Raw genomic sequence first — 27,666 nt, 5'->3', positions numbered from 1 at the left:
CAATCCTGGCTCACTGTAACCTCCGCCTCCTGGGTTCAAGCAATTCTCCTGCCTCAGCCTCCTGAGTAGCTGGGATTACAGGCGTGCACCACCATGCCTGGCTAATTTTTGTATTTTTAGTAGAGATGGGGTTTCACCATGTTGGCCAGGCTGGTCTCGAACTCCTGACACAGGTGATCCGCCTGCCTCAGCCTCTTAAGGTGCTGGGATTATAGACGTGAGCCACCATGGCCAGCCAAGAAGGACTTTTCTGTAACAGCCTCTAGTGTCATGCTACCCCCTTCCCAGCTCTCCCTAGCTTTTAAGATCACATAACCTGCAAAGTCCCCTGGATCTTGTTCTGCATGAATCTTCTCTCCCCCATTGCTGCCTACCAACTTGACTTCTCCCCTTTGGGAGTCAGATGCACGCCGCTGGACAGCCCATGCCCTCTCCACGCAGCTACAACAGCCCCGCCTCGCACCTGCTGTCTGCCTTAATGTCCTACTGTCTTTCAACTGTGCCCAGGGGCATTTCCTCTGGGAAGTGTGCCAGCCCTCAGTCTGAATCTTTGGGTCCCCAAAGCCTCCCCTCCTGGTATGTGTTGAACTGCATTGTCATTCCTTGTCTGTTTCCCCTGAGACTCATTATTCCCTGAAGGTCTTTCATGTCTGTTTCCCTGGGGCCCAGCACATTGCCTGGCATAAAGTAAGCACCCAATAAATTTCAGATGGAGCATATGTTAAGTTCCCTATAAAATCTCAGCTGCTGCAAATTCTGCCACCAGCCTGGGTGTTCTCCTCTGTGGGGGCTCCGTCAGTTTTCAGAGACAAGAGACTCCCATAGATTTTTAGCAGGAAAAGGTAGATTCTTGCCTTTTAGGCTGTCAGAATGACACTTTATTAGATGCTTTAGAACTCCAGAAGCTTCAACTTTAGAATTTTCAGTTTGTAGAGGTTTTTTTTTTTTTTTTTTTAGCAATAAAATTTCAGTGACCATGGTCTGTGCCAGAGCTGTAAGCCTCTTTCTCCATCTTAAGGAGTTCCTCTGCTTAATTGCAGTGCTGAGCTCAGGAAAGCTGCGCTTCCAAAAATGAAAAGGAAACCACTAAATGGTGCTGCTACTTTTCCTTTGCAGCTCAGATAAAACCGGCCCAGTGTGGGAAGGAGGGGCTGTCCTTTTGGGGGTGTTGGCCTGTTTCTAATTGCTACACTCTCCTCTGCCTCCACCCACGCCTCAGTGTGGTTTGGGTCCCTTCTGCCTGGAGCTACTGGGACATGTAATAAGAAGCTGCTTTTCAGACTTCTTAATTAAAATAGGTTCTGGCAGCTATTTCCAGGAAGCATCATTCGCACCCCTACATCTCCAAACGCATTACTCATCCAAAATAAGATATGGCACGACTCAGGTTTGTCCCCTCAGCCACCATGGCTTGAATGGCTGCATTTAGAAACAGCCCTTACTTCAAGCCCCTATTTCTTAATTATTTGTCACTTATTCACATTCATCCTTGTGTGTGAAACATTTTTCCCCTCACCCTATATGCTGTTATGTAAACAAATAATTTTTTAGGATGATGTCAGAACCTAAAGTAGTTGGGATGGTTTTAAAATAGTATTTTATGGACAGCAAGGAAAGTAGTTTTGCTTCTGGTTTCACTTGCTAGCTTTGGGATGGAGGGCAATTTATTTGAGCTCCTGCACCTCTGTGATCTTGTCTGTAAAACGGGGGCAATGGCTGGTGCTGTGGCTCACACTTTTAATCCCGGCACTTTGGGAGGCTGAGACAGAAGAATCACTTGAGGCCAGGAGTTCAAGACCACCTTGGGCAACATAGTGAGACCCCATCTCTACAAAATAAAAAAAGAAATAAAAGAAATAAAATAATGAAAGTTAGCCAGGCATGGTAGTATCCAACTGTAGTCCCAGCTACTCAGGAGGCTGAGGCAGGAAGATTGCTTGAGCTTAAGAGTTCAAGGCTGTAGTGAGCTAAGATTGACCCACTTCTGGGAAACTGAGCAAGACTCTGTCTCAAAAAAAAAAAAAAAGTAGAAGTGGAGGTCAATAATCTACCAGCTCAGGTATTGTAAGGATTAAGAAAGACAGTGTCTGTGAAGAGTTTGGCCCAGTCTCTGGAACACATTTGGTAGCCAGGAAATAGTAAATGACTTCTGTTTCCCTACCCCCATCTTCACCTCCTCCCCTAGAATAACAACATCATAACTGACTTATTTCATCATTAAGGATTTAAATGCAGAACCTTAAGATAGTCAGCCTTAGGGAAACATTGAAGAATTTATTTTTAAACACATAAAGATTGCATTCATTCATCCCTCCCGACACCACTGGCAGTCTTCAAGTTCTGGTTAGCACAGTCAGCAGGCTGGGAGGATCTGGATCCCAGGGTTGTGTGCTTTGCTCCCAGAGGACATAAGTATCAAAGGTCTGCTCCTGACATCTGGAGTTCAAGAGGTGTTTCCTGGAAATAATTTGTCCAAAGGCTCCCCCATCTCTCTCGGAGAAGCCCTGTGTTTTATTTATGCTGAATGGTTGAATCTATTCCCAGCTGAATGCTTTCCTGAACACCAGTAAAAATCATCTGCCAGTCACTTAGGCCCCCACCCCGGGAGTCATCTGTCCCCTTTGCCTGGTCTCCCATGCCCCACAGCTCAGCAGCCACAGGCATGGCCATATCTGCCTCCCCAGCCCTTGCCACTCCACTTCATCTCGGCCATCTCCTCTCCGGGGCTGCCGCGGGAGATTTCCAGTCTGCCCTCCAGTGTCTCTGCATGCATTCTGCTCACCTCCTCTCCCCTCCAGCCCTGAAGAACTCTGAAGAAACACAAGCTTCTGTGGCCCCATACACTTAGGACTACCACCACTTACTTCTTGGAGGCAATGGCAGTAAAAGTAGAAACAACAAACAAAACAGAATAAAATCCTCTTTAACTTTGTTTAACTTGGTGTTCCCCGCAATCTGTTTAATTTCAGACTCTTATTTACCCTGCTCCTAGGGAACCGAGGTTCATGGGACCAATCCGGGTGAATGCTGCTACAGTTTGTGGATGGGCTACTCCCTATTTGCTGGTTCAGGTAGCTTTGATCCCAAACATTAGTCAGCAAGGGCATCCATACAGTGACATGCTGTATGTCATCAAAAAGGAGATGTTCCTGACATGGACAGTTTCCAGAATATATGCTAAGTGAATAAAGCAAAGTGCAGCATGAGATGCCACGATGTGCTACAGATGCTTGGACTGGATGGATACCTAAGTACCCCCACACTGGCAGGCACATCTGCCTCTGGGGAAGGGGGCTGGGTGTCGGGGAGGGGTGGGAGCAAAGTCCTCCCTGTGTGCCTCCCGGGGCCTTTAGAACCTCTACTCCTTTGAACACAGTGCTACTCTGCTCCAAACGCCCCCAAACTTCACATAGAGAGTAGTATGAAGTCCTCAGCTCTGCACTTGTGGCCCTGAGGTTGGCCTCAGCCTGCCTGCCCAGCTTCTCTTCTCACTCTTCCCTGCTGCCACTCTCCTGTCTCTCCCCAGGGACTTGGCTGTTTGCGCCACTTTCCTTTGACATGTCTCAGACTTGCCCTGCTCCAGTTGGAAGTCCTTGGAGCAGTCCACACCCACCCCCGCCAAGTTCACTGTCTCAGAATGTGGGACCACCTACCAGCTTTACTCCTGCCTCTAACTCTAACTTGTGAGACTGTGGGGGCCAGAGTCCCCAGGAGACGGTGACTCTGTGTGCAGAAAAGCCAAGAGCTCCAGGGCTGAACAGATGTGACTGAAAATCTTTACCAGCCATGCACCCTGGGGAACTGAGCCTTGCATTTCCCCTTTCCTTTTCTGTATAATGGAGGATAACAAGCCTTCACTCACAGGGTATGGGCGTGTTTCTCATCTCCCTGCAACACCTAGCACAGTGCCTGGCATCTCATATGTTCAGGGCATGTTTGCTTGCCTCCCTTCCTTTCCCATCGTGACTGTCAATCTACTGTTCCCTTGGGGCTTGAGATTCTTGGATTCTAAAGGAAAGAACATAGGGCCAGGAGTCAGACTTTCATCCCTGGCTCCACTGATGTCTAACTCTGGGATGACACTGGGCCACTCAGTCTTTGGATTCCCTGCCTTAACACAAAATCCATATTTATCTCAATGCAAAAGAGATTTGATCATCAAAACACTGAATGCAAAGGGTTAGCAGAGTGAGCACAGATGTTCTCCCATTTGCCAACTGGTTTCTAAGAATATTTGGAGGATGAGTAAAGTAATGTCTTCCATATGCTCAAGAGAAGATGATTTAGCACCAGGCAAGGTAGAGAAGGAGGGCCCCCACCCATCAGCAGAGTGACCTTGGACAAGACACTAGCTGCCCTAGGCCTCAATTACCTCATTTAAAATATGAAAGTCATAAAACCCTACCTCACAAGGGTGATGGTGAGGATCATATGAGGCAATTCATGTGGAAGGTCTTTGTAAACTGTGAAATGCTCTATGACTGTCAGCCAGGATTAGTAGTTAATGCACGCATTTGTTTATTGTTTCAGCGGAGGGTGCAGGACGTCATCAGCCCAATCGTGTTTGAAGCAGCCTACAGCCTCGGTGAGCACATGACTGGAGAGGAGGAGAGGGAACTGCCGCCTCTGACACCAGTTCTCCGCTGGAAAAAGGGACAAAAGATTGCCCAAAAGAATCAGGTCAGAACCTTAAAGCTCATACCCAGCACCCAAGGTGGCAGCTGCACACAGCAGAAATAATGGCCCAAAAGTTGAGAGAGCTGTGGACCTGGCTGCTCGGGAGACCACAGCCAGGACACACCTCTTCTCTGGGTCTCCCTTTTCTGATCTGCAAAATGATAAAATAAATGATCTTAGGGGTTACTTGTGACTACTATGGGACTTAAACACTTTCAGACAGTTCTCCAGTTGTTAGAAGTTACAATCCCCTCGAGGTCATGAACTGTCTGGCCACTTGGTCCCTGAACTTGCCCCTTTTCTTAAACTGCTTTCAGAGCTTAGATTGGTGGATAGTAGGTGCTTAATGTGCTTAATGAATGTTTTAATGGTGGGAGAATGAGTGAGCTGAAGTGGCAAGAATGGTAGCTTGCTGAATTGGCAGTTGAGTTACAGAATGCTCAACCCAAGAGTCCCTGGAAACAGCACTGGGGCAAGTACAGGTGGGTGGTCCACACTCATCAGATTCTGGGATGTGCTGCTGTGTAGAGAAGCTTTAGTGCAATGTTGGGTGCATCACTCGTATGAGGTAGGAGTGAGCCTGTGCCTGATTCTGTGCAGCAGCGCTGGCCAGCTCTGAGGCGTGCAGCATTGAGTGCAGTGCAGGAAATATGCAAGGAATCTGCAATCCCAAATCTGTTTCAAATCTTTTCTTGAAACCCAAGATCACCACAGATTCAGAACCCTTTGGAAGATCAGGAAAAACTGTGGGCTAACCCAGCCTCCTAGGCAGGATGGGGGCAAAGCTGTGGGACCACCTTTCACAGTGCTTCAGACCACTCTGAGTATAGGGGAAAACTAGCAGATTGTGACCCGTGCCTTGTAGATTTGAGTTGTAAACTGAACCACAGAGTGTTTGGGATTTGAGATATCCATCCAAGTGTTCATGTAAGTGCTGAGATTTTTACCAAGGCATCCCATTATCTCCCAAAGCCTCTCTCCCATCATCCTAAGTGGGGTTCCCTAGAAGCAGAGCCTGAGAAAGGGAATTGGGAACACTTGGTTTAATGATGCTGTGCTCTTAGGGAAAACCTGTAAAGGAAAGGCAGGGGGCTCAACAACATGGTTGTGGTCTCAAATAGTCTGGCTGGGGGACTCTGGAACAAAAATTACACCAAAGAGTTGTCCTCGCCTTGAGGCAAGAGGGCTTCCCTTTTATGCCCCATATCATTCAGCCATTGACTGACTGTGGGGTGGAAGGGGAGTGTAACCCTCTTTGAAAGGGGATCCTTTCAGCTGAGGATGGTTCTCTAGAGGAGAATGCAGATGTGAGCCATAAGCAGCCTACACACACATCAGCCAGGGAATGGGCCACAGTTGACAGTGCCCACTACACATCAAAACACACCCTCTGGGGAATGCTGCCAAGAGGTTTTAATTTAAAACATGAACCTTCTTTCACAACACAAGTGCCCCAAGAGAGTGGCCTGTAAGTCCCACTGGCCATTGATACTTGGAATAGGCCCTGGGGGAGGACAAGTGGTGTCTAAGCAGGTGGGCAGAGTAGATGGGCTTGCCTTAGGCTGAGGCGTGGAGAAGGCTTAAGAAGAGTAGAAGTTAAGATGAAGAGGCAGGGTAGGAAGCTGATGGCTTCTGCCTTGACTGGGAAGTACAGACCTAGGTCCCCTCCTGACAAGGAAGTAGGGAGAAGAGGTCGGCCTGGGGACACAGTAAAGCATGGTATTATGGTAACTCCTAGGTAATTGGCCTCTAGTCCTAGATTATTCTGCTTTCTAAAGTCAAATCTTACTGGACTGATAAACTTACCCATACTTGGGTTATGGAAGTTACCCAGACTTGGAGTCCTGGGAAGAATTTCAGGGTCCTCTGTGCTTGTTTGTTTCTGAATTGACCAGTGAAGTAGTCATCTACTCTGTCCAGCATCTTGCTAGCCTGGACGTACTTTCCACAGTGAACCTAACTCTCGTTCCTGCAAGTCTGTCAGTGGCACGGATGTGGACTTTCTTTAGTGAAAAGCATCTTGGAAACTTTACTGACATTTTTAGATTTAAGTAGCCCAATCAAAGCCAGGGATGGAGGGACAGATTAGTATCAAAATGATGTTCTTGGTCACTTCTGGTTCATGATGGCCAACCAAGCACAAATGTTGATGTCTGTGCCTTCTGGGACCCCATTGCAATGATTATAAACGAGTAGATCGGAACAGGGAGGACAACACTGTGAAAGAAAGGGCATCAGCTAATAAAAGAGTCCAGTAATTTTCTGCTATGAGTGAAGTAAATGGAAGAGTATTAGTGGGTGAACTTGAACTGTACATAGAAGAGCTGGCTTCCTGCCTACCCAGGGAACAGAGAAGCTGTAGCCACAGCCAGGCCAACAGTTACAGAGGGGGCCAGAGTAAGAAGTGAGTAAGGGGCTGAAAGTGGTGGTGGTATTGGGGGAGGTCAGTGAAATGTGAAGGTTGGTATGAAGAAGGGTTAGAGTTGACTTTTCATCCTTGTCCCCACCCCTACATGCTTCAGGCATGCAGAATAGCAAGCAGCCAGGCATCGTCTTCTCTAAAGTGTTGAATAAACTGCTTAAGATAGTGTGGGCGGCCTCGTTCTCAGAGAAAAGAAAGCCTTACTTCTGGCATTTAAAGTCACCAGTGTAAGAGCTAGCTTTCTCTTCTACAATCCACCCAAATACCTTCACAGATTTTCTACTCAGTCCTTTTGCCTTAGTTTGAAATATGAATGGACAACCAAGGAACCCAAGATTGAGGAAAATTTGGTGCATGAAAGGAAAGGCTAAAATAAACCAGTAGAATAACTAACTTAAAAGGAAACAAATGATTTAGGGAATATAAGAGATTATTAAAAACAAAAATTTAAAAACATAGCACCTTAAAGTCTATGCAGTAGACACAAGGAGAATTAGGAATATATTCCATTCTTTTCATTTTCTAATGGATGGGATTCTGTTCCTTTTTAAAGGGAGGAATGAAAGACAAGGGAAGGGTTCTTAAAAATTAAAAATATATTTACAGCACCAAAAAATCAGTGAAAGTATTAGAAGGTAATGGTACATAATTTCCCAATGGGAGTGCTAAAAGTCAAGTAGAAAAGAAAGCTAAAGATACAGGGTCCTATATCTCCAAGTAATAAGAATACTAGAAAGTAAGAATACTAGTAATAAGAAAAGAGAAACAAGGGAGAGAAAATTATGTGATAATAGAATAGCATGTTTCAGAGTTAAAGAGAGAGACTGTTTTTTAAAATTGGTGTAAACAACAATTTACAGTTAAGATAAACCAAAATTATCATAGATACATCATTTTGAAATGTCAGTGCTCCAAAGACAAAGGGAAAATTCTAAATGTTTCCAGGGCAAAGAATGCAGGAATGTTGATCACGGAGGATAAGTCAGCTTACAACAGAATGAGAATCAGATTGAGTAGTCCATTAGATTCTTTATAAGCAAGATTAGAAACTAAACTATGGTGAAATAAAGGCTTCAATGTTCTGAGGGAAAATGATTTTGAAATTAGAATTTTATTTTCAGCCACACAATCAAAGTATGTGGTAAAAATAAAGTCACTTTTCAGATAAGCAACGACTCAGAAAGTCTACCTCCCTAGTAACTCTTCCAAGAAAATTATCTTGTACTTCAACAAAACAAAAATGACAACCAGAAGGAGCAAGATGTGGGATACAAGAAACTCTGGAACTAACTCTTAAAAGTCTAATGACAAGAAATCCTAGGATGATAAACTGCAGCAAGTCTAAAAAGCAGCCAAGTCAATTGAGAAGAGGAGATCAATTAACTTCCAGAAGAATGAAGCTAAGCAATAGAATGATGAGAAAGTGGCAGATATTCAGGATACGGTGCAGATTAAACATGTTTCTTTTATGGATAAGAAAAAAATAAAGGCAATCAAGACCTCTCAGAAAAATAGAAATAAGATAATTACCTGTACAGATGCTTCTTGACTCATGATGGGGTTATGTCCCAATAAGCCCATCATGAATTAAAAATATTGTGAGTTGAAAATGTATTTAATACACCTAACCTGCTGAATATCATTGCCTAGCCTACCTTAAATGTGCTCAGAACACTTACATTAGCCTACAGTTGGGCAGAAGTCATCTAACACAAAGCTTATTTTACAATAAAGTGTTGAATATCTCATGTAATGTGTTGAATACTATACTGAAAATGAAAAACAAAATGGTTGTATGGGTACTCACCATTAACACACACAGCTGAAAGCACACTGAACCTAAAGAATATTTGAACTAAAATTAACTGTTGGATTATGGGGCTACTACTCTAACAGGGTCATCCATTTCTCTCTCTTCTGATGAGTCTCAAGAATAGCTGGTAGAAGCCACTGGGGTATTGACACTTCTTGATGGCTTAGCAGGCATGGTGGTCTGTAGAAAGCTATCAGTTGTTTACCCGTGTAATCCTGTAACTGACTGGGACCTGCAGCTCACTCCCACTGCCCAGCATCACAAGAAGTATTGTACCACATATTGCTACCCTGGGAAAAGCTTTTGAAATAAAAAATTTGAAGTATGGTTTCTGCTGAATACATACTACCTTCACACCATTGTGAAGTCAAAAAATCGTAAGTTGAACCATTATAAGTTGAGGACCATCTCTATGTCATGGTTAAAATAGAAAACAAATTAAAATGTGATAAAATAACCAGTTATAACTATCAGATGTTTTTTGTAAGCCTCATGGTAACCACAAGGCAAAAACCTACAGTATATACAAAAAATAAAAATAAAAAAGCAAAGAACCAAACTATACCACTAGAGAAAATCACTTGACCACAAAGGAGGATAGCAAGAAAGGAGGAAAGGATCAAAGGATCTACAAAACAACTAGAAAACAACAAAATTGCAGTAGTAAGTCCTTACCTATCAATAATTATCTTGAATGTAAATGGATTAAACTCTCCAGTCAGAAGACATGGAGTGGTTAACTGGATTAAAAAAAAAAAAGACCTAACTATATGCTGCTTATGAGAGACTCACTTCACCTGTAAGGACACACATAAAATGAAAGCAAAGTGATGAAAAAAATTCTATGCAAATGGAAACCAACACAGAGCAGGAGTAGTTATATCAGGTAAAATAGACTATAAGTCAAAAACTGTAAAAACAGACAAAGAAGATCATTATTCAATGATAAAGGGGTCAGTTCAGCAAGAGGACATAACAATTGTAATATATATGCACCCAACACCAGAGAACCTAAATATATAAAGCCAATATTAATAGATCTTATGAGAGAGATAGATTGCAATACATTAATATTAGGGGATTTCAATATCCCACTTTCTGCAATGGACAGATCATCCAGACAGAAAATCAATAAGGAAACATCAGACTTAAACTACACTCTAGAACAAATAGATCTAACAGACATACACAACAGTCATCCAACAGCTGCAGAATACACATTCTTCTCAACTGCACATGGAGCACTCTCCAGGATAGATTACATAGTAGACCACAAAATAAAACTTAATAAATTTAACCTTGAAATATCAAGTATCTTTTCTGACCACAGTGGTATAAAACTTGAAATCATTAACAGGAGGAACTTCAGAAAATTCACAAATACATGGAAATTAAATAACATGTTCCTGAATGACCATTGGGTTAATGAAATAATTCAAAGGGAAATTTAAAAATTTCTTAAGGCAAATGAAAATGGAAACACAGCATACAAAAACTTAAAATGTGGTAGGATTTTGAGTAAGTAGAATAGTATAAAGAAGATAAGAATGTTGATCCTAGAAATATTCTATCTGAAGTAGAAGTTGAGTATTCCTGGACTTTAACTTTGCAACTGTAGAAGAGGATATATAATCATGACACTTGTCTTGGCTCAACTGTGAGCAATAATCATGAAGCCATAATAAAATTAGCACTATTTATTGGTTTTCAATATTTATAATTAAGCCAAAATCAGAGCTATGGTGATAGCATAAAATGCAAATGTCATTAAACTTGATTATATAAAGGTAAAAGTAGAATAAGAGAAGTTTTCTTAATATCTTAATCTTTTAAATTGGTGAGTCAAGAGATTGCAAAACTTGATGAAACAAGATATCGCCGTTTACTTAAAATTGCAGAGGTTATCAGTAGAGCAACACTTCCTAAAGTGTGATTCCTGAGCCAGCAGCATCAACCTTTCTTGGGATTTTGTGAGAAATGAAAATTCTTGGGCCCACCCCAGACCCACTGAATCAGAAGCCCATGGGGTGAGCCCCAGCAAACTATGTTTTTGTTTTTGTTTTTTGAGATAGAGAATCGCTCTGTCACCCAGGCTGGAGTGCAGTAGCAGGAACTCGGCCCACTGTAAACTCCCCCTCCTGGGTTCAAGTGATTCTCCTGCCTCAGCCTTGTGAGTAGCTAGGATTACAGGTATGCACTACTATGTTTGGCCAATTTTCGTATTGTTAGTAGAGACAGGTTTTCACTGTGTTGGCCAGGCTGGTCTCGAACTCCTGACCTCAGGTGATCTGCCTGCCTCGGCCTCCCAAACTGTTGGGATTACAGGTGTGAGCCATGCACCCGGCCAGCAATCTGTGTTTTAACAAGATGGCTGGGTGATTCTCATGCAGCTAAAGTTTGAGAACTGGTACAGTAGAGGAGTTAAACTAATAATTTGCCCATCAAAATTATGGAGGTGAAGGAGTGGGGATCATTATGTGAGATAAATTCCTGTCTATCATGGAAGGAATTTAGTAAAATAATGTCTAGATCTGATAAATCAAAGAGTAGTAGTAGCAGCATGTTTTCTGGAGATATGGAAATAATCATCAAAAGAAACATAAATGGACATGGGTAATAATGGTTACCCCTGGAGAGGAGGACTCACTATGGCGAGGTGTGCGGCAGGGGGTTATTATTTTTCTAACCATGTGATTCTTTGGTTGAAATTAAAATAAAAGAAAAATATTGTTCTTAGATTGGAAAGATTGTCCAGGAGCCTGAGAAAAGTTTTGGGAGCGCAGTTCTTGCTTATTGTCCTTTTCCTGATTATGGGAAAAAAAAAAAAAAAGATAATCTTCCAGATGTTGGCTCAGTTTGAGGGGGAAGAAAGATTCTGAGAGAGAGGCCCACTGTAGGAAGCAGAGCTGATCTTTATACACAACAGTTTGACACAGAGCATCTCACCTCTTTCATAGGAAGGAATAAATTCATCAGAACTCTCTAGGTCATGTTGCCAGATAACATTAGAGTTTCACTACTTTAAATGCTTTAATCTCTTCATTGAGCCCATGTTGGTATACAGGACTGTACAGAAGGGTGGATCAAGTCATGGTGACCTTTTAGAGTTGGGATCTGCCCCCACTGATGGCCTAATTAAAGTGGAATCACTGCACAGACAGTGTGAGTAACATGGAGACAGTGACTGGTACATGTTAAGTACAGGCTTGCTGATTAATCTGACACTGTTTGCTATGAGTTAGAATGTGCGGGACAGGCAGGAGACCAGGCCTTCCCTCTGTAGGGTACATAGTCCTGGGAGAAGACGGGTTCCAGGATAGGGCTTTGGCACTAGGTTCTGAGTGAATAGTGGGATTGCCGCTCATGCTGAGATTGGATTGGGATTCTGGGCGCTCTGGGGACGGTGGAGCTTGAATACTACAGGCCTTCGTAGGACAGTCTGATGGGTACACATTTCACCTTCAAAATTTAAGGAAAGCAAAGACCTGCATCTGTCTCATCAGAAAGGCGGGGGATATTTGATACTAGGAAAAAGACAACCTTTTTTTCATTAACCGGAGGAGTATTTAAAAAGACCATAAAGCTGGAAGCAATTCAGTTGTGTGCCTACTTTATGTAAGACGTCGATGAAAAAATGAATCATTGCTGCCTTCAGTGGACTCACAGACAGTCCAGGAATAATTTACAAAGTGAGATTTAGATTACTGTGTAAGAATTTCATTGCAGAGGCCACTTCTGACTGAGGAGAAGGAGGTGTTCTATGGGGAAAGGGAGAATTGGCCAGAGCCTTAAGGGAGAAGCCTTAAAGGAGAAGTAGGATTTGGGTCCTCAGGTAATGGAGGGGCTGATGGATGCTAAAGGTGTCTGACATGGTTGAATATCTAGTGAGGGAAAGGGGAGAGGCCATCTGGACTGGAGATTCAGTCATGCAGTCTGAAGCCACTTGTTCACTGGCTGAGGAGTTGGATGTGATTCTATGGTGGACAGACCATGGCATCTTTTGGAGTTTGGGGAGATCAGAGATGTGCCTCAGGGAGATTGGTCTGCCTGGGTATGGGGAGGCCAGTTAAGAAAGAGGTTGTTGCAGGGACCTTTGCAGGTGAGCCCCTGGAGATAGAGAGTTGACTCATAATTAATTGCTAATTGGTCTCAGCTGCTGAAACAGCATGGCACTAAATGAAACGATCACGGGAAGTCCTGGCTGGTCTGTGTGCTGGGAAAGGAGCAATGCTGTCCTTGGACAGGTCACCTGAGGGTCCCTTATCCCTCCTCTTCAGCTGAGCATAGCAATGGTGATGACAGAGGCCCTGTCTTCAATCCCTGTACACAGAATAGGGCTCTGAAAATTATTAACTCTTCTCGTGCTTTCTCAGGAGGCCCCCAAAGAGACCTGGCTACGGCTGGGCTTCCAAGTCTTTCGCTGCAGTAGGCAGAATGGCCCCCAAAGATGTCCATGTCCTAATTTCTGGAGCCTGTGATTTGGATACATTACATGGCAAAAGGGACTTTGCAGTTGTAATTAAGGTGATGGACTTCCAAATGGGGAGGGGAGCCTGGATTTTCCAGGTGGGTCCAATCTAATCACACGAGCCCTTAAAAGCAGCAAACTTCCTCAAGCTGGAGGTGGGAGGAATGAGGTGGAGTAGGAGGTCAGAGAGACTTGAAGCATGCCTTTGCTGGTGTTGAAGATGGAGTGTGTGACGTGAGGGGAATGTGGACAACCTTAAGGGGCTGGGAGAGGCTTCCGGGTGACTGTCTGCAAGGAAACGGGGCCTCAGTCTTACAACAACACAGAACCAGGTGCTGCCAACAACCCGAACCAAGCTGGAAGTGGATTCTGCCCCAGGGCCTCTAGATACTCACCCAGACCAGCTGACACCTCGATTTCGGCCCGTAGAACCTGGAGCAGACCCAGACAACCCACCGACCCTCTGACTGACAGAACTGTGAGATAATAGATTTGTGTTTTTTGGAGCAGCTGAACTCCAGTAACTTATTACTGCAGTGATAGAAAATAATACACACATACTACAGCCCACACCTCCAGAACCCCGGGGCTTCTTTCCTCCCTGGGCTCTCTGGGGAAAGAGCACAGGCTGTGCAGTGAGATCAGGGCCCCGGCCCAGAGAACACCCTTTAGAGCCTGTTTCCTCACCTGTCACTGGGGGTGCCTTGGGCTGCTCGGCCTGCCTCTGGGTGGTTGTGGGATTACATGAGAGAAATGTGAGAAGCCCGGAAATGATGAGGCAGCACTGGATCCTGCTCTTCCGTTCCTGGGAAGCCGGCTTCCTGGTGTTGTGAGGAGAGGATGAGGCCGCCATGGGAGTGGGTCTGACCTGGGGTCTGAGGAAGCAGGTGCTCTGCTGCCTTTCCACGTCCTTTCCTCTGAGGGGGTCCCGTCTCTGCGGGCCCAGGGGTGGGCTCCCCGGTGGGAGGCAATGGCGCCATCTGAGGCAGGGGTCCCCAACCCCTGGACCAGTACCAGTGCGGTGGCCTGTTAGGAACTGGGCCGCACAGCAGGAGGTGGGCAGCGGGCCAGTGAGCATTACTGCCTGAGCGTCCCTCCTGTCAGATGAGCAGTGGCATTAGATTCTCACAGGAACACGAACCCTACACATGTGAGGGGTCTAGATTATGCCGAAACCATCCCGCCCCTCCACCACCCATTCATGGAAAAATTCTCTTCCATAAAACTGGTCCCGGGTGCCATAAAGCTTGGGGACCACTGGTCTGAGGGTTCTGGCAGGCTCTCAGGTGAGCCTCTCTAGATCTTTAGGGTGTCTGACCCTCATGTGTCAGGTCCAGAGATGCCTCTTTGTCGCAGAGGGAGAAGATCTGGGGAGGACCCATATAACCAGAACTCGGGAGCCAGCCGCACCACCATGAGCCCAGACAGCATGAGTCCCTTCTCTTTGCTCCATCTCTGCTGCCACTTCCTAGGCCAGGCCACCATCATTTGTCACCTAGACCAGGTCACGTCCCTGCATAACCTCCTCCCACTGAGGAGCTCCCTTCCCCCTCAGAAGAAAATCCAGACACTTGCTAAGGCCCATGAGAGCCTGTACGATGGTGCTCCCGTCTCTCCAGCGCCACCCACATACTGCATTCCCACAACCTTCAAACTTACCAGGCCTCTGCCTGTCTCAGGCCCTTTGCATATGCTGATACCATCTAGAAAGCACTTTGCCATGCTTTTCCCATGGCCAGCTCTTCATTTTTTAGGTCTCAACCCAAATGTTGCCTCTTCAGAGAACCATTCTCCCACTACCCTGTATTCCCTGAGTCGCTGCCTTTCTTTGTTTTGAGACAAGGTCTCACTCTGTCACCTAGGCTGGAGTGCAGTGGTGTGATCATGGCTCACTGCAGCCTCGACCTTCCAGGCTCAAGTGATCCTCTGCCTCAGCCTCCCAAGTAGCTGGGACCACAGGTGTGTGCCACCACGCCTGGTTATTTCAAAAAAATTTTTTTTTTTTTTTTGTAGACACAGGGTGTCTCCATGCCGCCTAGGCTGGTCTTGAACTCCTAGGCTCAAGGAATCCCACTTCAGCCTCCCAAAGTGCTGGGATTACAGGCATGAGCCACCATGTGTGGCCTTAGCTGCCTTTTTGAGTCCTTCATGACATCTAACAGAACATGTTATTTCGTCTACTTGTTTTTGTATTTCCCTCTCTAGAATGGAAGCCCAGTGAGGGAAGGGATCTATTTTATCTTTTTTGCTATTGATCCCCAACATCTGGCAGAGTACCTGGCCTATAGTGGATGCTTAGTAACTCTCAGTTGAAAGAGCCCTTCTGGAAGAACACAAGGCTAGTTCCTTTGGCAAAGATTGGGCATCATATCAGAGCTTCACTGGCAGATTCAGCAGAGCTGTAAAATGATAAGAAATATGTTCTGTAATCCCTCTGGGAATTCCCCACGGGCAGGAGAGCATGGTGTGTGATTTGCAGTGACACATCTACACCACAGTATGTTTGTGGTGACTACTTTTCAGAAGACAAGATGGAGGAAATACACCTGGTGAAAGAAAAGGCGTTGGCTTTGTTGAGAAGTATTACTTTGTTGTCTTTCAAGTGAAAAGTGAGCTATTTTAGTCTAATGGTAATTTTTAACTCTGTTGAAGCCATACACTTTGGGTCTCCATTGTGCTGGAAATCGTTACCACGGCTCCTCCCACCCCACACCCCTCAATGCATGCATATAGGAATATAGCTCATGCTATGGAAACCCACTGTTTGCACAGCCTGGACATTAGGTAATAGTTTCCCAGCTGAGATGCCCAGCTGGCTTAACATGACATTATTTACAGCTCTACGGTTTATTTTCATTATTTAAATGTCTCTGCAGAAGGAATGGAAGGCTAAGGGGTTCAGAGAGTAGAAGAGGAGAGGGAGAAGAGTCACTCCAGACATCAGGACCAGACAGGCTCCTGAGACAGTGCAAACTGGGGATTTCAGATTGCACTCTTGGAGTTAGGGCAGCAGTTTGGCTCAGCAGGAAGGGAAAGGGGTGTTAGAGGAAAAGGCTCCTGCCCTCCAACCTTGTTTCACCCAGATCAACCCTACTTTTATGGGTATCAGCTTCTGGGTAAATATTGTTTTCAAAGAGGGCACCATGGCAGAACACATATGAAAACCATCTAGTTTGAAGTATGTGTGAGAAAAACAACTAATTCACCCTTCTCACTGACCAGTGGAGAGTCTGGCCTTATCTCGCTGTCTCAGGCTTCTTCAAGGTTAACCCCAACAGGAAAGGAGAGGGGACCCATCAAAGGTTAGGCCGTGTCCTGAAGCAACCTGTTGAATTTGCAAAACTTCTTTTTTGGTGTTATGTTTTATTTTTGCAATTTGTGGGGGGAAATGCGTTCTAAGCTTCTGAAACTCTTTTTAGAAGAAAATCATGGTTTCCTGAAACTCTTCAAGCTCATTGAGTTTTCTTCTGTATTAGCCTGTCTTATTGAAAACCTTGTGCAAAAGCATGTGTGGAGTGAGGGGTGTTTAAACACATCCGGTGGACAGTGTCTGGCTGGGGAGGAAACGTTAACCTCTCTTTTCTTCTCTTCTGAGATAATTTAGGAAATCACTCACAAGGCCCTTGCTGTGTGCACTTATACCTGGAGCCTTATTTAGGGGATGTTCTTGCAGTAGATAGGAAGAAGTCTTGCTGGGATCCTCTCTGGCTTTAAGGCATTTTTTTTTTTTTTCTCACTCCCAGTTGCCTGCCCATGTCTGGTTTAGCAGCTTTTAGAAACGCGTCTGGCATCCTTTTTTCTTTTCTCTGACAGCACCAGCCCCTTTATTTGAACTTCCTGGCTGTTTTCTGCCTCTTCTGACTAATTAACAGCAACTAAAAAAAGAAAAATGAAACATAGAACAGAAATAATTCTAGGGTGAACTCATAGGTGGGAATTGAACAATGAGATCACTTGGACTTGGGAAGGGGAACATCACACACCAGGGCCTATTATGGTGGGAGGGGGGATGGCATTGGGAGTTATACCTGATGTAAATGACGAGTTGATGGGTGCTGATGAGTTAATGGGTGCAGCACAGCAACATGGCACAAGTATACATATGTAACAAACCTACACGTTGTGCACATGTACCCTAGAACTTAAAAGTATAAAAAAAGAAAGAAAGAAAGAAATAATTCCAGGGTGAAAAAGAGGAGAATTTCCAGTCCTGGGCTGCAAAAGTCCCTAGAAGAGAGTTTCGAGCTGAAATGAAAAGTTGTGATTATAGAGAGACATGAAATATGTCCCATAAAAGGCCACCTAGTCCCAGGCAGATCCAGAAGAGCGTTGGGCTGGGAGTCCCATGGGGCCAGGGCCTCACCAAGCAGTCAGCCCTGCTCAGTTACCACAGGGGTTGAACTGGATCACCTAAATGATGGCTTTAGATGGATGGAACCGGAGTCCATTGTCTTAAGTGAAACAACTCAGACACGGAAAGACAAATACCACATGTTCTCGTTTATAAGTGGGAGCTAAGTAATGTCTCCACATGGAAGCAGATTGTGGAGTGATGGACAATGGAGAGGTGGGGAGGTTGGAGCCAGGTGGATGATGGGAGGTTGCTTTTTGGGTACAGTGTGCATTGGCCCAGTGATGGATGCACCAAAGGCCCTGACTTTGCCATGACAGAATTTATCAGTGTGACAAAACTGCACTTGTATCCCATGAATATATACCATGTTTTAAAAAATGTTGCCTTTAGGCAGAGGGGATAATTCTGCAAACTGCAGAGCCATGGAGTAAAAGACACCCAACACAGCAGAGCTTGTCATTTCCAGTTTTTCCACAGGATCATAAAGCAAAATTGGTGCTGAGTTTGTATTTAAAGGGAAACCAAGAGGGTTTTTTTTTATCCTTCCATGGTTTCAAAATCTGGAAGGACAATTTGTACAGACCCTGAGATAGAAGGAATTCCTCAGCTTTAATTTCTTGAACGATTTGCCTTTCATTGATTCTTGATGAATTTTTTATAAAGCAACAGTGTATGCCTTGATTTTAAGACGCAGTGAGCCTTTACCTTCCTTCATTTAGGCACAGGGCTGAATGGAGCTGAAATTCCTGCAGTCTTATAACGTGCCACAGGAAGGGCAGTTTTGGATTCTGGGAAAACAGCCCATTGAAACAGAATTGGGAGGGAGAAACCTCTTACACTCAGGTCATGGCATTTATATGAATACAAAACAATTTAAATACTGTGCTCGATGCTGGGGGTTATAAGCATGAATTACGTGGCTCTGGAAACTTATGTGGGGCTATGGAAGGAACACCAGTTCAGAAATGTCACTCCTGTCATCTAGGCAGGATGCTTCACCATAGGGGCAGAGACCTTCTGCTAAGTCATACTGCATATCAAGAAATATATTGCCAGGCTGGGCGCGGTGGCTCACACATGTAATCCCAGCACTTTGGGAGGCTGAGGCAGGTGGATCACTTGAGGTCAGGAATTTGAGACCAGCCTAGCCATCATGGGGAAACTCCATCTCTACTAAAAACACAAAAATTAGTTAGGCGTGGTGGTACGTGCCTGTAATCCTAGCTACTCAGGAGGCTGAGGCACGAGGCTTGAACCTGGGAGGTGGAGGTTGCAGTGAGCCAAGATCACGCCACTGCACTCCAGCTTGGGCGACAGAATGAGACTCATCTCAAAAAAAAAAAAAAAAATGCATTGATCAAGTCAGCTTAAAAATAGCCTTCTTGTTTCCTCTCCTTGGTGTGGGATTATTCAGTCCAATTGTTCTCCTTTTTTCAGGCTTCAGCATGGGATTTGGTTGCCATATCAACCCTATAAACAGTGTTGAATCCATGTCAATAATTGTATTTTTTTTAAAGCAAATATCACCAAGTCCAAGAAACTGATCCTCCTCTGAACAAGATAGCTGGACTAGGCTAAGAATCCTATTTCCTGTTAGATCAGAAGGGAAGATTTTCTGGTACAGATTTGGGTGGGAGAAATGAGCTACCCCTCCCAAGGCCTTAGCACCTAGATGACATCCTCTGTGAAGTCACCCTCAGCCAGGAGCAGACACTGAGCTACCATTTCTCAATCACATGTCCCCAAAGCTGCCCTGGCCTTGGTGACCATGGCACTGTAAGAGAAGCACAACCAGCCCCAGCCTCCTTACTCTGACTCAGAGGAAAATGCAACTTGATCTGGATTCATTGAATTTTTTTTTTTTCCTGGCTTGAAGGAAATGAAGAAACATAGCCAGATATTCTAGAACAGGATTCAACAAACAGTCCATAGGCCAAATCCACCAGTGCCTGTTTTTGTAAATAAAGTTTTATTGGAACACATCTATGCCCATTCCCTTATGTATTATCTATGGCTGCTTTTGCTCTACAACAGCAAAGTTGAGTAGTGTGACTGAGACCGTATAGCCTACAAGCCCAAAACATATACTGTCTCACCCTTTTCAGAAAAAGTTGCCAGTCTTGTTCTAAAAGAAGTAGAGTAAGGATTTAGTGAGAAGCTGGAGAAAATATTTTCAAAGACAACTGGGGGAAAATATTTTTTTCCCAGGGAAACCTGAGATGAAGACCAAGGTGAGGAAGGAGCCAGCAGAGAAATCGAGTCCATGAGGCTGAGGAGGCCACTGGATGTCTAGCCCTCAGCTTTCTGAAGCCTGAGACAGGAAACAATTGTCTCCCGAGAGAAAGGTTTGAACCTCCTTTAACCAGGGAGGAATGAGAGATGATGGCTTCTTACATCTGTTTACATTTGCTGGAAAGACTTCTGCCAGGGAAATAACTATACAGGGCTTTGGCCAACTAGCAGGTGGAGTCTGGAGGGAGGGGGAAGAGACTGCTTCCAAGCTGGGTTCCGATTTGTCTGATTCAAGCAGCCAAACTTGTGTTTGCCAGAGGACTTAGGGAAATGTGGATAAAATCAGGCTGAGGACTTTTCTTAAAGGCCCAAGTTGGAGCTATTGGGATTGTTCCCTCAGAGGAAAATCAGGAGTTTGGGCCACTGGCTTCATGGAGAACCTGTACTTTTTGTACTTTGTACAAAGGAAAAGTCATTTCTGCTTGGTTTTTGAAACTGCATTGTCATCTAGTATTCCAAGGCTTTAGTCTGTCCACCTTTCTGTTCCAGAGAGATGCCTTTCAGTTCCTTAGGAAACGAATTGGCCATTTACCCAAAGAGACTAATCCAGATCTAGAACACAGGAACTGAGTTTCAACATCAGGCTCCCCAGTGCATGACACAGGTCTCTTGATTCCGTGGTTTATTGCTTTTTTACCTATTAAACAATTGCATTCCTGGCCTATGGAGGGTCTTACCTAAGCCAAGACTTTGCCAGGGATTGTGCAGCCCATTTTTGTTCATAGCATTGCCCAAGTTAGGGAAGGTCATTAGGTTGGCTGAGTATTCTGGTATTCTATTGCTGCATAACAAACTCTGAAATTTAGTAACTTAAATAACAACATTTATTTTGTTCATGAATTTGATTTTATTGTTTTTTAATGTATATAAAGTGTATAAAATGATGTTTTGATATACATTTACATAGTGAAATGATTACTATGGTCAAGCAAATGAGCACATCCATTGCCTAACATAGTTTTTTTTTTTTTTTTTTTTTTTGATAGTAAGAGCACTTGGAATCTACTTTATTGTCAAATTTCCAGTATATAATACAATATTGTTAACATAGTCATCACGCTGTACATTCAATCTCTAAATTTTTTCATTCTACCTAACCACAACTTTGTACCTTTGACCAACATCTCCCCATTCCCCACTTCCTATCCCCTCCCCAACCACTGGTAACTACCAGAGTTTCACTTTCAGGTTCTGTGCATTTAACTTGTTTAGATTCCACAATAAGTGAGATCATACAATATTTTTCTTTCTTTGTCTGGCTTATTTCACTTAGCATTATGTCTTCCAGGTTAATCCATGTTATCAAAAATGGCAGGATCTCCTTTTTAAAGGCTGAATAATATTCCATTTGTGTGTGTGTGTGTGTGTGTGTGTTTATGTGTGTAGTATATATACATATATACACACCACAATTTCTTTATCCATTCACCTGTTGACAAAACACTTAGGTTGATTCCATGTCTTAGCTATCGTGAATAATGCTGCAATGAACATGGGAATGCAGATATTTCTATAAGGTACTGATTTCATTTTCTTCGAGTATATACCCAGAAGAGGAATTGCTAGGTCATATAGTAGCTTTATTTTTAATTTTTTTAAGGAACCTCCATACTTTTTTCATAATGGCTGTACTAATTTACATTCCTCCCAACAATGTATAAGGGTTCCCTTTTCTCCATACCCTCACTAACACTTTTTATCTCTTTTCTTTTTTATAATAGCCATCCTAACTGTTGTGAGGTGATATTTCATTATGACTTTGATTTGAATTTCCCTGATGATTAGTGATGTGGATTTTTCAGCAGAAACCTTGCAGGTCAGAAGAGAGTGGGGTGACAGAAACAGTGCCTCATACCTGTAATCCCAACACTTTGGGAGGCTGAGGCAGGAGGATCACTTGAGCCTAGAAGTTTGAGACCAGCCTGGGCAACATAATGAGACCTTATCTTTACAAAAAAATAAACAGAAAATTAGCCAGGCATGATGGCATGTGCCTGTAGTCCCAGCTACTTGGAAGGCTGAGGTGTTAGGATCGCTTGAGCCCAGGAGGTAGAGGCTGCAATGAGCCGAGATGATGCCACTGCACTCCAGCCTAGGTGACCGAGTGAGACCCTGTCTCTAATAAATTAATAAAATAAAATTTAAAAACCCTGCTAGCCAACAATAATATACCCAGCAAACCTGTGCTTCTCAAGTTGAAATGAAAGGATACTAAATAGCAACAAGAGAGCATAATAAAAAAGGAAACTCATTGGTAAAGGTGAGTATTTGGACAAAATCAGAGCTCTATATTACTATAAAGGTGATGAGTAGATAGCTTTTGTGTCTATGAAGAAAGTTAAGAGACAAAATATTTTAAAAACCATTATAAGTATTAACTAAATTATGTTAATGGGTACATAATATAAATAGATATAAACTGAGGCATCAATAGCATATAACATGTGGGGAGCAGAGGGAAAACCAGAGTTCTTTTATGCAAGTAAAGTTACATTGTGAACTTATAATGACAGTTACAAGTTATTTTATGTAAGCTCCTGGTAACTACCAAGAAAATACCTATAGAAGTTATATTTAAAAAAGAAAGGAATCAAAACCTATCAATACAAGAAAAAGAAACGAAAACAACAAGGGAGAAAAAGAGGGACAAAAGAACAAGACGCATAGAAAAGAGTTACCAAAATGGCAATAGTAAATCTGTCTCTATATTTACTTTAAATGTAAATAGACTAACCTTCCCAATAAAAAGATACAGCATGACTGAATAGATTATAAAAAAAAAAAAACAGGATCAAACTATATGCTGTCTACAAGAAGCTCACTTTTAGATTCAAGGTCACACAGAGAGATGGAAAAAGGTAGTCCATGCAAATGCCAACCAAAAGAGAGCAGGCGTGGTTAATACTTCTATCAACAAAATAGACTTTAATTCAAAAACTGTCTCTAGAGACAAAGAAGGGCATTTCTTAATGACAGAAGGGTCAATTCAACAGGAAGATGTAACAATTATAAATGCACCCAGCATCAGAGCACCTAAGTATATACAACATTGACAGATCTGAAAGGAGAAATTGATAGCACTATCATAACAGGAGATTTCAGTACCCCCCTCTCAATAACGGTCAAACTCCTGACCCCAGGTGATCACTTGCCTCAGCCTCCCAAAGTGCTGGGATTACAGGTGTGAGCCACCACGCCTGGCGCCGCCATCCACACCCAGCCCCACCATCCACTAATTAAGCTTCATGGTGTTCACTCAGGCACACTGTTGTTGCTCACATTTGCCAGTGTAAATAGTGATGCACAGTGCCTAAGACAAAATCACTATCACTGCAAGCTCCTACCCCTGGCTATATGCTAATCTGGATTTATAGGACAGTCACTAGTGCTATTATTTTCATTTTATAAATGAGGAAACTGAGTCATGGAGGGAAGAAAAGTCAATTTTCTTAATGTAATACAGTTAAAATAGGATTAAACTTTCAATTTCCTTATTTCTTAACTAGTATTTTATCTTTCCATGATTTTGCTTAATTTTATCTGATCAGTACAAGCACTCATATAAGCTGTAGGGATATGTGTGTACATGTATATGTGTGCATATACACGCACACTATGTGTGTATATGTGTCAAACTCAGGGCTTGCCTTTGTTGGATGGAAATTCAGCAGCATTGGAGGACTAGACAGCTAAAGAAGCCAGTTTCAGGGACGGGAAATAGCAGAGTTCAAGGGAAAGTTAGGACAAGGAAAAAGAGTCTTTACAAAGCAACCAGTTCCTCATGAGAAGTCTTTGCATCTCACATGGCTAAGGGACAGTACTTTGGTTAGGGGGCTGGAGCTTTGGTCTTGATGAACAATGTGCTAGTATTGGCTCTAAGCTGGGGCATCCACCATTTGGCTCCCCATTTGAGTGGTCACTCTATCTCTCAGGGCAATGTGTGGTCTTTTGGTGTTGATAAAGCAGCAATTACATGCCAGGCCCTGAGGGCAGGCACAGAGGCAAGCAAGACTGATACGGTGCCCCTGCAATCCTCTTGGGACATCATTTTAGCAGGGGAGACTACCACTGAACATGTAATGATAAAATTGGTTAGTTATAATTGAGATGAGTAGTAGAAGGAAAAAGTATATAGAACTGTGAGAGCTCACGATGGGCCTGAACTTGCGCAGGTACTCAGAGAAGTGGTCTAGATTTGCTCGTTGAAGGGTGAGAGGACATGTACTAGGTGAACCAGCTGGAGGAATCTGGGGATCTGCTTGTGGGGAGGCCCTGGGTGGGAAGTTGTAAGGCCAACCTGAGTGATAGCTGGCATGAGAAAGCCAGGGTGACAGAGGTGAGGAGGGCACATGCCAGATCTGGCAGCCTGCATGTCACCAGATGGATTTAAGTCACATCCTGTTCTTCCGTTCTCACCTCTTCCACCTCCACCTCCACCCCTTCACCCCTCCATGCCTCACAAAGTTGGACTCTCTTGCCTGTGAGACAGGAAGGGCATGTATGATGAGGGGACGGTACCCTAGAGGCTGATCCGGGTTTTGTGAGACCTGAGGCTTATACAGTAGAGGGTGGGTCTTGAAGGGAAAAAAAAGGTGAAATTATGAAAACAAAGTTTGTGCAAGGCTTCTGTAGGGGCCATGTCAGCTAGGGACCTCTAAGCTGAAGTTTCACTAGCTTGGTGGGGAAGCTTTCTTCGGCAGCTTCCCTCTGTCCTCAAAGCTCATAAAGCCCACCTTTCATCTTGCCTGAGTCGTTCATGCCATCCTTACACCCACTTCCTCCTGTTTTCTTCTTAGTTGAGATGGCAAAGAAAGCACAAATTGGCCGGGTGCGGTGGCTCACGCTTGTAATCCCAACACTTTGGGAGGCCGAGGCAGGCGGATTACAAGGTCAGGAGTTTGATATGGTGAAACTCCGTCTCTACTAAAAATACAAAAAAAAATTAGCAAGGCATGGTGGCGTGTGCCTGTGGTCCCAGCTGCTTGGGAGGCTGAGGCAGAGGAGTCGCTTGAACCTGGGAGGCGGAGGTTGCAGTGAGCCGAGATTGCGCCATTACACTCCAGCCTGGGCAACAGAGCGAGACTCCATCTTAAAAAAAAAAAAAAGAAAGAAAGAAAGAAAAAAAAGAAAGCACAAATATATTGAAATCTCCTGGAAATTTGGCTCTCTCCTTGACCCCAGTAGTGTCCAAAAGAACATGGGAATTTCCTCTTTTTGCCCAAGACTTCCATGATATTTTCCCTGATAATCAAGGAAGGGAGTGTTGGCTGGGACGCTTTTTTCTTTTGGAAATGTGGCAGGGGAATATGAATTTCCATAGGTGAAATTACTCTTGTCTGGTTGAGTCTAGACTGTTCATTGGCCAGCATGTTTGCTGGAGCCCACACTGGCACTCCGAGGTGCTGCCTGGACTTATTCTGTGGGCAGGGAAGAAATAACTTGGAACTACATTTTGGGGAAAAAACTCACAACCATGAGCAGTGACAAGGAAGAAGTTTAATAATGAGTAAATTACAACTAAAAGTTGTCAACAGGCTCTTCTCTCCAAATTCCACTGAAATGAGCAAAGCCACTGAACAGTAGTGAAGAGTCTCTGTCATCTGGAACTTAGGGAAGCTACTGTCCATAGACCTGAAATATCAGAGAGGTTGAGACTGATTGAGGGGAAGACTAACAAGCCCTCCATGGACCATAGAAGAAAGTCCTCACCCCTCTCCAGACGCTGCTGCTGATCTCCTGGCAAGCCTCCACAGATAGGCCCAGGACCAGGCACAGCCAGCAAGCTCTCTGGAAATATTTGGGTTTTGGCACGCCAAGCCTTGGCCCCAGCACTGGGTGGGGCTTTGGCTGTTGAGGCCCAGTCTTGGTTACAGAAAAGGCGCTGTGTCCCTGTTAACTGCTGGCTGCCCCACCAAGAAACTGGAAAGAATCTCCCCGACTCTGTTGTGATTCCCTCAGCCTGATGGCCTAATTGCCTTTGACTTCTCCTGTTAATACTGAAAATTCAAATTCAAAAAGTCCCATTGCTCAGGCAGAACCTATTTCAAATGTAAATTTCCTGCCTCCCCAAGACAGAGCAAACAGGGGGAAATGACCAAACTATAATCTGAGAGTTCTTTACTCAACTGGATTATCATTCATCTAAGAACATCTGAAAGACAGTCTCACACGAGCAAAGACCGAAAGGACATCCACCACCATGTACCTCTCTTGAAAAAACTGCTTGGCGAAGCACTTCGCCAAGTGCCTAGTCAGTAGACTAGGGAATGAATCAAATAAGTAAGTAATGCACTCACGAAATCAAGACCACAGTTGACTTAGGCTTCCTTGGAGCTTGGAAGAACCCCTTCCCAAGTTGGAGAGCTGGCTTCTTGGAGGTGGGAGTAGAGGCCCTGAGGGGCTCAGGGGAAGAATTCCCACTGATTTGCAAGAAAGGAATTGGCCACTGTGTACTCATTTGCCACTCAGTCCTGCCCTAACCTTCCTCTCCTGTCTCTCTCACAGACTGTTTTTGAAAGGAATTGCCATTCAGAGGACTGTGCCGCGGACCTGCAGCTTCGGGGTAAACTGCTGCTCTCTAGGTATGTCAGTGTTTCCTTCACAACGTTGTTCTCAGAAGCTCCTTTTCCTTGACCCCAGGCCCCAAACCTGAATGTGCAGATTTCCCCACTGAAGAGGATAAACAGAGTTGATGGCTTACAATAATATTTTGTGGTTTTAAAAAAATGTATATTACAAAATAATTATAACAAAAGCTTTTTTGGGAAGATTGTTTAGGTTTGGTTTTGTTTGCAGTTCTACATATCTCACAATTTAGCTTATATTTCTAATTTCTGTAAGTATTTGGGGGGTGGCTATTTTATGCTTGCTGATTGTATTAAGTTGAATCATATGAAATTGCCAGTATTTGACCTTTTGGACAATTTCATGTGATTCAACCTATTATTATATAAAGGTGTATCCCCACTCCCGTCTCCGTGCATGCATACGCGCGTGCACACGCACACACACACACTTAACAATAGTGTATGTTTTAACAACAAGTAACTTTTCTGTGGCAGGAGAGGGCTGAAGAAGAGGGGCAGGCTGTCCTGATCCAAGTGAACAGACAGTCTCTTTATTGTTTCAGGGTTTCTTCCCGCACTACTTGAATCCCCCAAGGCTAAAGGTGAGCCGTACAGCAGCCTTCTGTTTCCTCTTCGCCAACCTTTTATTTTAGACTTCATTTAGGATGAAGGTGTTGGTCCTGATCATTTAGCCTAATTTCACAGAATGGCTTCCTTTTGAAACAATTCCTTCTGAAAGACTGTTTTAGCCTTGGGGCCAGAAACTCTTCTATTAGATTTATTACCATTTCTGAAAAACAGTCACCAGTTTTGATAGTTATTTTTCAAAATGCATAGCATGTCCCTTACTTAAAACTATGAGAGTTAAGTTTGGATAAAATGAAATGAATATACCATTATGAACCAGTGCCTACACTAGGACATTTTTTTTTATTGTTATACTTTAAGTTCCAGGATACATGTGCAGAACATGCAGGTTTGTTACATAGGTATACACATGCCATGGTGGTTTGCTGTACCCATCAACCCATCATCTACATTAGGTATTTCTCCTAATGCTATCCCTCCCCTAAC

The 27,666-nt window shown here is 43.8% G+C and overlaps 1 protein-coding gene across 1 annotated transcript in view; it reads left to right on the top strand.

Moving 5' to 3' along the window:
* ITGA9 (integrin, alpha 9) overlaps positions 1–27,666 on the top strand; it is a 385,411-nt gene that overhangs the window by 153,062 nt on the left and 204,683 nt on the right. The window contains exons 13-14 of the mRNA XM_011999512.1: positions 4,531–4,680; positions 26,531–26,607. Coding sequence (XP_011854902.1) covers positions 4,531–4,680; positions 26,531–26,607 — 227 coding nt within the window. The remainder of the gene's footprint in view (positions 1–4,530; positions 4,681–26,530; positions 26,608–27,666) is intronic.

Source organism: Mandrillus leucophaeus, unplaced genomic scaffold (genome assembly GCF_000951045.1).
Source record: "Mandrillus leucophaeus isolate KB7577 unplaced genomic scaffold, Mleu.le_1.0 Scaffold595, whole genome shotgun sequence".
In the NCBI taxonomy this organism is placed as follows: Eukaryota; Metazoa; Chordata; class Mammalia; order Primates; family Cercopithecidae; genus Mandrillus; species Mandrillus leucophaeus.
Note: the sequence above shows the minus strand (reverse complement) of the source record. Positions and strands in the feature narration are given on the sequence as shown.